Source organism: Ziziphus jujuba, chromosome 8 (genome assembly GCF_031755915.1).
Source record: "Ziziphus jujuba cultivar Dongzao chromosome 8, ASM3175591v1".
Taxonomy (NCBI): Eukaryota; Viridiplantae; Streptophyta; class Magnoliopsida; order Rosales; family Rhamnaceae; genus Ziziphus; species Ziziphus jujuba.
In genome coordinates, this window is record NC_083386.1 from 15231738 (window position 1) to 15244580 (window position 12843).

A 12843-nucleotide genomic window follows, 5' to 3' on the forward strand; every position below is an offset into this window, starting at 1 on the left:
ATTGAACATGTTGGATTGGATTTTGCCCACCCCTAATAGAAACCGTAATATTCTTGCGGAATTTATAGCCAGACAATTAAAAAATAAAGTTTCATTTCGCAATGTAATAAAAAAAAGCTATTGAATTAACTGAGCGTGAGAGTACAAAAAGAATTCAAGTACAAATTGCAGGGCATATCGACGGAAAAAGAAATTGCACATGTCAAATGGATCAAAGAAGAAAGGGTTCCTCTATAAACCATTTGATTTAAAATTTATTAATGTTCATATACAGTTCCAACCATGTATGGGGTATTAGGCATCAAAATTTGGATATTTTTAGAAGAAGAATAATAGAGTTAATGTTCGCATTCACTTACTAAATTTATTATGAATGTGAAACAAATACAATTTAACATGATATATTATCAAATCTATATGTTACTCTTCCTACAATTTGTGATTAATCCTGAATTAAATAATTGATATGATTTAACTAAATTTAAGATTTTTTTAAATATCTTTAATCATATTATTATTTATTGGTTTTAACTTTTTTTTTTTTCCTTTTAACAAATTTAAAGCAAAAGAATCTAGTATCAACCCATCTGTATTGGAAAAAGGATGGACTAACCGTATTTAATTATATTTAAAAAAAATTATTTTTGTCGACATTTATTCAATTTTATGGTTGGCAGGGGCCATGAATGAACCCCCATTCATCAACACCACCCAAGGGGATGAATCAGATGGTAGGAAGCCAACACGTCCTTACCCCTGCTATAAGAATTGCGGGTTCGATTTCTGATAAGCCCCATCTAAGCCTTGATTTGAGTGCTATGTGCAAACACCATGGGGGAAAGGGCGTTAAAGACAGCCGTTAATGATCCACAGTTACCGCCTGGATCGAAGATAATCACAAAGAGACCCATAGTTATAAAACCACAACTGCTAAGGATTCACAGTTTTTTACTGTTTGAACCGACGACAATCACAGGAAGATCCATTGTTTTAATTTCCAAAAGCCTCATTCGTCAACACCATGCTGCACACTTGAATGCACATTAATAATTTGGTTCCTTTCAGCTACTGCCATTAATTATCTTCTTTTCTTACAGTTTTTTAATTTACAATAAACTATTTTTTTTTAATCTGAAGATAATAGTAAGAATATTGTATTTAAAATTACGAATTCAGAGGACAAATAATACTTGAATAAATTATTATATTATACTTATCCAATTTAATTGATTTTGTTTAATTTGTAAATTAGCAATAACAGGACAACCTTATTCGCAAAAAAGGAAAAAAAAGAAAAAAAAGAAAAGGGATAAACTAAATTATTATTATTATTTTTTAACTGAAAATAGTGATTCCAATCCCAAAACTAAATACAGAACTACATTATAACATTATATCCAATCTAAGTCCCATGTGCCGAATAAGGCTCAAATATTTAATCACCATGCCCTGCTTTCGGCTTCAGGTAAAAAAATTCCCTTTTACAATTTAACATATAACCCAAGAATATAAAAATAAATAAAAACAGTGAAAGATACTGTACAGAATATTGTCCTTAATTTTAAATCTGCATAATCCAAATTCTTGAAAGTACATCAGCAACCAAATGTCCGGACAGATACTGCATCAGTTCTCATTTTCGATACAAGCTGAAACAGAAAAACTCTCATATAAGATCACCAAAATTCTTTCCAAAAATTCCTTTTTAATTCAATTATGCAAACTACGTGAAATTATACTGTTTAGATGATAAGTACAGCTGGGAAATAAGTTATGATCATTCAGAAATTCATCAGCATATCTAGCGTGCAAGTATAGAAATATTAAACCAAAAAAAAAAAAAAAAAAAAACCACAAATTAGTTATATTGAAAGAGCAATGGTATCAAGCTGCATGATATAGAACACAAGTGACTCAACAAGAAGCAACCCCATCCAGTACTTATGGTCATTACCAACTGAAATGTGCAGAAGAAGTGGTTTCCTACGCTGAAAATGGATATGATAGAACAGTTGGTGTTCTTAGCTGAGACCAGTGGTAGTTAGATAAGTTCACACCTTAGCAGTTAAAAATAATAAGGATGAAGCAGCTGATGAAAGATCAACCCGAAAAAAAAGAGTTAAATAATGTTTTTTCAATAGAGGAACTGCATTACTACACGATCAAGAGGATTCTCACTCTGTATAAGCAACACTAATCCAAAAGTCCTTAACAGTCCGCAAGCATCATTTCAGTTTCAGACATAAAAACTGATGTCATACTCTCCAACACTATGGAAAACTCTGCAGAACACCCTACCAATACTAATCAATCTTTGCAGATTAAGATTACAATATATGGATCTTCTAAACATCACTACTTTAAAACAAATTTTATCTAAAAATATCTTGTAGCTTTAGCTAAATAATAAAACCTCAACACAGAATATTCTTGAACTGCACCTTGCGCCTCAACATGCAAGGTTTTTTTGTATATTTATTGAGCGAGCGTATTTAAATGGATAATCCAGGAAAAGCATTAAGATTTAAGAGAGAACAATTTTGCGGGAAGTTTGCCTCCAAGCAAGGTCCTTTCCTCAGTGCCAGCTATTTCTTTCCAAGACCTATAATGAAGAAGAATCCAGTTTCCAAATATGAATGCAAATCCATTCCAGATGCTTCCTTTCATTGAATTATGGAAATGGCACTCAAATTTCATTCCTAATACTGTTAATGGCCCCATGTCCTTGTTTTAGGATGGTACAGGCATGAACAGGTTTGCCATAAGGTCATGTGCAAAGTCAACACTCTCACCTCAAGAAAGACATGCAAGGTGATAACATAAAATAATGTAAACTTCTAACTAAGACTTAAAGTCAACACCCTCACCTCAAGAAAGATTAAAGGTGATAACATCAAAATAACGTAGACTTCTAACTAAGACTTCTTATGCTCAAGCATCCAAGAGCATGTAATGTGCTCCTCATTTGTCAAGGAAGTTTTTATGTGTTAATGTATCTAATCTGTTCATCATTGATATCCCATGTTTACAGCTTAAAACCTAGGCCAACCAAAAAATATAAGTCCATCAAATTGACATACAACCATAACCAGAAGAACATGCACCTCAAATGGATTAGATGTTATGTAAGTCAACACCCTGTTATCCTAATCTACAAGTGAGTCACCTGAAAGCAAACTATCAAAGTTCCTTGAAAATGTAAATGTGCAAGCAAGTTCATAACAAGGGTAACTCACCACAAATGACTAAATAAAAGCAGAAAATGTTATCCCGTAAAGGTTTTCCCTTGCCTTAGAATCTTAAGGACTTAAGCTAGACCAAAAGGAAAAACAAATTGTAGAGAAAATAACAAAGTCAAATATTGAAACAAGAAACTAGAACCAGGGTATGGCCAATGAACTAATGAAGAACTGATTGAAACAAAGTTATAGATAATTGAATTGAAATCTTGTTAAACACAGTATATTTTGATGTGTTGAAGAAAGAAACGAGAAATGACCTCTGTATCAGTTGTATGCCATGGAATCTCCAAAATCCATAGGAATACACTTTCGAATAGCTAATCAAAACCTTCACTTTTGAATAGAACTAGTACCCCAAATGCAATCATTCTGATAAACTAATCTTCTTAAGCTTGGACTGTAAGAACCGTAGCCATAAAATTCTGGTATGCTAGGACTCCTGCAGACTACTTTGAAAAATTGCACTATTATTAGGACTGAACTTCCAATACCTCTTTTAGAACCTCAATGGTAATTGCACTCTTAGGCTAATGTCTTGTCCAAAGCTGACTAACTTTATAAGGTCATTGCTCACGCCATAAAACTCCCCTAAATGACTCAAACCCCTGTTTGCTATTTTCCTTCAAAGTGATATTCTTATTTACTCAGTCAAGCCCTCCTCTCTGAATCCATCCACTGACAGGTCAAAGACATAAACTCTCATAATGCAAACCTGATTATCCAGCCTAGGCCAATTGTTACTCTCTCTGGTCCTCCTATTTTACTCCAGCACTTGAAATTTTTACCAGAAATCTTCATGCAAATGAAGCTCTATAGGCCCCAAATCTCCTTCCCTCACTTGGCCAACTTGAATTCTTCGCTAAAGTTGAATGATCTTCCTGTATCTGCCAAACCTTTGCTTCCTAACTGAACATCCAGATTTTATGCTTTGACAACCTAATGTCTTTTAGTAACCTTATCAGCCAGCAAGTTCCCAAGTCCAAACCTTCTATAACAAGCAGAAAATGATTCAACATTGCTATTTCCATGTACTCACAAAAAAGAAGGTAAAAACAAACATCCATATTTTCAATTTATAGACATGTATGTTAACCATTCAAGGCTCAATAAAAAAAATGAAGAATCAAGTTACAGAATCTCAAACACCAACTCAAATTTAAAGCAGTAACGTATTTGACTTAGAAGATCATTTTTCCCAATTCGACCCCATGATCAGATACTAAAAATAAATAATAAATAAAATAAAAAATATCCTAAAAATAATAATAAATAAAATAAAAAAATATCCCACTCTATAGTTGTTAATTATCACCAAAAGCTGCTCACCATCAATCTTGTTCTTCTTTCTTGAACAAAAGAAAATACTTAAAAATTTGGAAAGATTAAGCAGAATTTTAAACAACAGTCCCCGGAAAAAGCACCCACCACAAAAATTCAGCAGTTTCCACAATCCAAATTCACATATAATCAAAACCCATATTAGAATGAAAGAAAATGAAAAGCTTCAAATACAAGATATGGGAAATGAATGAAACGCATGGAATTGAAAAAGGGAGTGAATTAGAGAAAAAAACAAATTAAAAAAAAAAAAAAACATAAAACCTCCACAGCAGAAGCAACAATAACAGCAAGAGAGAAGCAGCAGTATCTCGTTGCAAAGTAGAAGAAACCCATTGGGAGCCTGTGGAGTTGGTGATTTAGTCCCTGCCACTTCTCCATTGACTTCACCTTCTTCGCTATCCAACAGTTTCTCCTCTGTAGACGATGAAGATTTCTTCTCGCTTTTCATTCTGCTTAGGTTCCATTCGAGCTTTTTCAGATAAGCATGCTTGAATGAGTCCCTGAGCATCGTTGAAGGCCATAGATGCATCTTCTCTCTCGCTCTATACAAGCTCTAAGTTTTGGAGTTCGGGGAATTCTTAAGGTTCCTGGCACCCCAAATTATTTTTCAATAATTTTTAAAATTTAAAATTATTTAATTTAAAAATATGCTTACCCAGTTAAGATTTTTTTTCTTTTTTCCTTTTTTTTGCTGGAAAAAAAATGTATTAGAGTTTAACATTTCTCTCTCTCTCTCTCTCTCTCTCTCTCTCTCTCTATATATATATATATATATGTTATTTACTTAAAAATTCATCCATCCGTAGTTTCTATATTAATGAGTAAATAAAATTACCATCTATAGCATTACTCATTTTAAATTTTTTTTTTTTTTTACTTATTTTATGTTATTGCATAGATATCTAAGCTAATTATAGAAAAAAAAAAAACTTTCAGCTAATAAAAAAAAAAGAATTTATGATTATGAAAATAAGCGCACTAAATGAATTTACATCAAATACCAAAATCTCAAATTTACCAATATAAGTATAGGAAGTTCTTTTTGCAATGCAAAACAACTCTATACAATTCTGTAAAAGTTTAAATAACTAAAATATTTACAAGTAATATCCAACCTAGATATTTAAAAAAAAAAAAATTCAACCATCTAGATTCACCTGGGCTAAAGCTACTTGATATCGTGCGTGGGACTAAAAGCAGGTCTTTATTGTGTGGGAGCCAAGGTGCTAGCTAATCAGCCACTTGGTGTCCATGGATAGGGAAGGGCCGATCGGTTGTGCTAAGAGAGGATGGAGCAAAGGAATTGCTAGATGAGTTGTGATTCGATAGAGAAGGTCCACCATGGATTGCCGGCAGTACCATTTGTTGAAATTCCGCAATGAAGCAAAGAAGAGAAGAAGTAGAAGTAGAAGTACAGAGAGAGTGGAGAACTTTTTTTTTTTGTAGAATCAAGAAAGAGAGTTTAACGAGATTGATCACCCACATTGGGTCATTGGTGGTGATTGTTCTGTCATTTTATTTTTTTGGGTCATGAAATGGATCAGAAAAAGAAAATTGTCCTGTTTCATGTTTCTTTACCCACTCTCTCTCTCTCTCTCTCTCTTATGTGACATTGACCCAAAAAAATAAAAATTGAAAAACTTATAATAAGGGCATTATGGAAATTTAAAAATAATGCGATTGCATAAAAATTTTTCTAGTGCGTCTAGCATTTCTATATATATATATATACATACATAATATATATAAAAATGAATATCTTTTGTTTGTCGCTGTGAATATATACTACCATAAAGGTCTATGACATAGATTAATCTAGATGACTTGTTTTACAAACAAATCCTTATCTCAACTTTTAGGGTAAACCTTGAGTTTCCCCTCTAAATCACATTACATCATAGTCCATATCGGATCATATAAGCATCTTGTGAATTCATGAACTCTATAGCAAAGATAGAGCACATTCGTACTCAAAGAACATTTGGTTTGAGCATAAAGAAAGACTTTTAAGAAGAGTGAGGAAATTTAGAAACTCATGATTTTTAAACACATTGATATTTTATTTCTTTGAACTGGGTTTGGCTTACTACTGAAGAGAGTGCTCTATATATATGGGAAGACTTTCAAACACGATAAAAAATAGAGGGAATTTGATCCTAACTCAACTCTAAATTTTACAATATTGGCAGAGACCCATTTCTCTTTCCCCCCAATTGGTGGGCATTTGGTTACCATAGAACGTTTGCTATGGTTAAATGTGATTTCTCTTGGCCACGCTTAAAGGCAATGTCTATGCCAACACTGTAAGGCCAACAGTACAAAACTAGCAGTACTTTTACAACCGCTAACTATTTCAACACAAATATGGACTGAGATATCTATAGATTTCATTGATGGCCTACCTCCTTTCCACGGTTTGATATGAACCTAGGTCGACTTGTTCTTAAATCCGTATTATATTAGTTCGGATCACAATTAAGTTCAGGTTCTAATGGTCACCTTAATCTCTAACCAACTTGTGATTAGAAACTTTGGTATATGATGAAGTCATCACACTAGATGATGGATGTCCAATTTGTGAAATTCCACATCAGTTGGAAAGGGGAATGAAGCATGCCTTATAAGATGGTGTGGATACCTTTCTCTTGCGAGACCTTTTAAAAACTTGAGGGCTGGGTTGCAAGAGGATTCCCCAGGCCCAAAAAAGACAATATCACATGCAGGTAGTCTGAGCTGTTACACTATTGATAAGTCAAACTAAAACACTTGATTTTTATTCAATGTTTTAGGTGTTCAAAGAGAACAAAGAGAATTCTTCTCACCATGCCACCCACTTAGTACGGTTCTATATTTCTATATTGCTTTATGAACACATCAAATGCATGAATGTAGATAAAAGGGTGATAAAACAATAATAATAATACTAATATTAATAATAACAATAGTACAACTTGCTCGAGAACTACCACATTTACTCAAAGGTTGCGATACTTGCCCGAAGGCCATCATACTTGCCCGAAGACTAACATATAATAATAATAATAAATACAATAATAATTTACAATAATGATAATAATAATAATAATAATGACAAATAATAACGATAATAATAATAATAAATAAATAAATAATGACAATAATAATAATAACAATAACAATATTAATAATAACAACAATGATGAATAGTAATATTAATAAAAAAATAATAATAATAGTCACTAACAACAAATAATAATAATAATAATAACAAATAATGGTAATAATAGAAAATTCTAATCACGAATATATAAGTTAAACTAAAATAAAAATTTAAAATCAGTAAATATACTACGAAATATGCACATTTGCAGTGGAGGTACATAAGATACTATATAACATGTTAATACGCAATCTTATGATATTAGTTGTTGCAGGTACACTGCTACCAATACGGTCCGGGATAGTTGCCTATAATGGTTGTCCGACTCACTTGACTCGTGGGCATCAAAGTTACAAAGCTAAGCTATTCATGAGCCAATCAGATTGTTGCTCCTGTACAGTGTGGTACATATACGCATAACATAATATATATATATATATATATGTAGTTATAAAAAAGATACTTGATGCAGCATACAATATATCAGTGGTGCTTGACAGTACCTGATGTCCCTGACAGTACCTGATGTCCCTAGCAGTACTTGACGGGAAGGTTAAAGAGAAAAATTTATATTCGTTCACCTTGGCATCCTGCGGCGTTGATTGGTAATAACTTGACATGGCTAAAACAATCGTCCTTTGACCAAAAGGAGGGTGGCCGATGCTCACTGTACACTATACTTTCCATACCACGAGTCCGTAGCTCCTGTATGATGGCTTTACATGTATGCATGCTAATCCGTAATGACAGTCATCTTGTGGCCAAGGGGAGAGACAACTGGTGCTTACTCTGCATTATACTTGCTTACCCTTTTCTTAACACAACTCACAAGGATAACCATTAATATAACTTGCACGCTGATTCATAGTATAATAAACAACCATCCTACGACCAAAGTGGGAGTGGCTGATGTCCACTGTGCATATATACTTGGTATCCTTAGGTCCATGGCTCCTACAGGATTGCAATAATATAATAAACAATTATTCTAAGGCCTAGAAGGGGAGCAGCTGATGCTTATTGTGCAAGTATACTTACCAACCCTCATGTCCATGGCTCTTACAGGACGACCATATATGCTTGCGCACTAATCGACAATACAGTACGAAACACTGGTACTATATGGTGCATCTAAAAACTATAAAAATTTTACAATATCACAAAAACCGAGATTTGATAAAAGGTTTATACACTTTTACTAAATCCATAAATTTCATATTTTCTTTTAAACAACCATATAAATCCAACAATTTCATAAAATTAATTTCTTCCATAATAATTTCAATTTCGCGATTATCCAAATAGACAATATATTTTATATGCTCAAATTGATTATTCTTTTTAAATCATTAAAATTTATATATGTAAAAATTATATTAAATCACATAAAATTCACATATAATTAAATTTCACATAAATAAATTTTATCATACGAAATAAATACAACAATAAATACACACAATTAATTTTTCCAAACCATATAATAAATATTATATAATAATATATTTAAATCACACAAAATAGCATAATAAAATTTAAATAACAATTTTTTTTAATTTTTAAACCATACATAATACATTTCAAAATGCTAAATAACACAAAATATACATTCACACACACATACACACTACAACCTTTTTGCAAGCATGTACACATTCATATATATATATATATACACACATATGTATATATATAAATATATTCATCAATAAATATCCATATATATATTCACACACACACACACACACACACACACACACACACACACACACACACATATATATATATATATATATATATATATTCTCACATTTAAATATAAGCATACAAACCTTTAACAAGCATATTTTTAATAAGTATAATGTTCACATAAATATATTTTCATATCTAAATACAAAAGCTCTTAATAAAAATATATTTAAACAATTATGTATACATGTATACATTCATGCACTCTCTCTCTCTATATAAATATATATACATTTTCACATACACACATATACATATGTATACATATATATTTATTCACAAACACACACGCACAAATACATGCACATATACATCTAAGCACACACATACACACACACACATACACACACATACACACACTCATATATATATATATATATATATGTATATATTCAATTTCACATTATTTTCACAACAACTATAAAAATTCACTCAAAAATGGCAACTTTTGAAATACACCACCATAATTCACAATTTAGGTACTAATGGAAAGTTAGAGATATGAGAAACATGATACTAACCTTTAGTGAGCTTGATATCGCTAGCAGTGGTTGGAATTCTTGTCAAAAATCGTTGCCAACTTGCCTCCTCTGTCACCATAAATGAGCTCTAATTGGAGCAAACAATGGCCACCATCAGCTTCAGAGGCTCGAATTAGGGGGGGGGGGGGGGACCGAGATGGCCAGAATCCAGCGGCAGATGGTGTGTCCGCCGCTGGCTTCCATGGCCATTTTCTTGCGCATCAATGATTTTCCCTGTCATCAAAGCACACCTCGGTGAAGCTAATGTGATGGGCCGTTAGACACTGGTGGCGATGTGGCTTGGGCACGCTTAAGCACAACAGTTCCATCAGAGAAAGAGAAACCGCTGTCGTCAGCTTCCATTGCCCGATTTGAAAGCATCGTTCGTTGGCCAGCTGTGAAATCTGGCGACCGAGTTCATCGGCAACTGGGTTATGCCAGCGGCGAATACGTGTCCTTTATGGGTGGCTAGAGGTTCATCATTTTTGGTCAATCTGAGGAGGAAGAGATAGAGATATATAGAGAGAGAGAGAGAGAGAGAGAGAGAGAGAGAGAGAGAGAGAGAGAGAGAGAAAGTGGTTTTAAGCCTGAGGAGGGAGAAAGGGAAAGGGAAGAAGAAGATAAGGTAAGAGTCCACTTGGCACCCGTGGATTGGTGACATGTGGCATGTCTTGTGCATTTTCTTTCAAAATATTTTCCACATGCTTATAATAACTGCCCAGAAATGTTGATCCCAATTTTATAGATCCATATCTTTTCAAGTATAAGTTCAAATTAAGCGTACCACTAGTCGATGAAGTCATAGCACCAAGTACTATCTAAGTCCAAATTAAGCGTGCCACTAGTCTATGAACTCATAGCATAAAGTACTGTCACATAGTATATTGGTCAAAATCAAAACCCAAATAAAAAAAAAAAAATCAACTTCAAACTCACTGATCAGTTTAGATCGCATTCTGTTTGGACCATAATTTTCTAACCTTAACTATGATTTTGGCGTATTACTAGTTTACGAACTCGTATCAATGAGTACTTCACCATGATAAGTTGGTCGATACAAAATTCCTCTCGTAGTGAAAAGTCAACCATGGGATCCACTTGGTCAATCTTGATCTAACTTGGTCAAAATTCAAATTCAGGGCATTTTTTTGGATCGGGATGTTACAATTTTATTGACTTGTAAATGGAATTTATCCCACGATTTAAACTTTGTAGCACACCCTTGTAGTCGGTCTAAAATATTTTGAATAACAAATGTTCTAGATATAGTAGAATTCCAAACATCTTTTAAAATCCATCCATAATTTGTTTCATTCATCCAAACTTCTTTAAAATGGAATCGATTACCCTAATGGAATCAAGATGAATTAGCTCCCATTAAATTCAAAATCATAGCTCAATGATCTTAAACATGTTTTGGAACATGGTTACTCAAGGCACATGGAAAACCATTTTACCATCCACATTAAAAAAATTTTAGTCAAGTAATTCCTAAATATTTTCACTCTTTTATCTACCATTGTTCCTGGTTATGTCCTTTGTAAGGCACTATAACATGCATAAATAGTATCCCTAACAAGATTCATTTGAGTAGATGGCCTCAATCAACCATCCAATTTGTCCAAATGAAACATTATTTCTTTAAAATCACTAACAAGAAACCAATCCATTGAAAAATTAAAGAGGGTTTTTCTATCAATTTCCAAGATGAATTATGAATATTTGAATTTGAATTACCATAACACCCCATCAAGTGAAATTGTCCCTTAATTGGATGAGTTTCTACAGTATCAATATATCTAACTAAGAAAGAACAAATTACTAAATTAACCTATCTTTTCCATAATAAAGATAAATTGCCACCAAGGTCCACTCTATCAACTCCAAAACAACCACCCATATTGGTTTAGAATTTATAGATTCCAGTTGAAGAACCAATAATTTAGTTTGCAATAAAAAGACCACATAGAAAGCTTCCTTATTGAGCATTTGCTTAAACACTTTAAATGTTCTTGGGTTCTCAAGCCTACAAACATTCCAACTCAATACTTTCATTGCTCATGGATGGGTTGATCATCAATGCCCACCATGCTAACATGATTATTTCCAAATTCGTGAATGTTCACATGTCTACCATCAATCCCACAATTTTCCAAACTATCACAAGCACTATCAAATGTAGACCTTTTTAGCTGTCATCTTCCATGATTTAAGACGAGCTTGAGCCCTATCTTCCTTTTCCACCAAGAAAATATTACCGTCTATTTCACCTTGAACACAAAAATGTATACAACCATCATTCTCAATTTTTGAACAGAAACCATTCCTAAATTCCTTTTGTTGCCTATCAACCATATTATCAATATGCACATGAATTTCATGCAGATCCACATTATCTACAGTCATTCTGTCTTATTGCTCCTTCGCCATACTTTTATGATGATCATTATTAACAATGTTCGATGACATTAACCCTATGCCCTAATCAAAATTCATCCCAATTTCTTCAATCTTCTTAATAGCATTATCAGTATTATCCACCACATTATCCTCATTGAGTACATTTCTCATTCCATAACTTCTTTTCCCATTATATTGCTAGACTTGCTTCTATTATTTGTTGTAGACAAATACTTATTATTAAATTCCGCTCTTAGGCAAGCACCATACTGAAAATCTTGTTTATCATCTGCAAATTCACAATCCTTTTGAATATGGTGAAGTTTATCACACATAAAGCAAAAGTCTAATAAATGTTCATAAACAAATTCAATCCAACATTCATTACCACCTTCTAGTTCTTTCATTCTATGTCTTAATGGTTTAGAGACATCAATGAAAACTCTAAGTC

At 32.9% G+C, this 12843-nt stretch overlaps 1 protein-coding gene across 1 annotated transcript; it reads right to left on the reverse strand.

The window, feature by feature from the left end:
• Nucleotides 1-1310: 1310 nt before the first annotated feature.
• Nucleotides 1311-5299, reverse strand: LOC107421463 (uncharacterized). Its single transcript, XM_048470674.2, has 2 exons — nt 4845-5299; nt 1311-1649 (listed from the first exon to the last, which is right to left on the reverse strand). Exons 1-2 carry the CDS (start codon nt 5110-5112, stop codon nt 1627-1629), a joined length of 291 nt encoding a protein of 96 aa, XP_048326631.1. The 5' UTR covers nt 5113-5299; the 3' UTR covers nt 1311-1626.
• Between the last annotated feature and the right edge of the window lie 7544 nt (nt 5300-12843).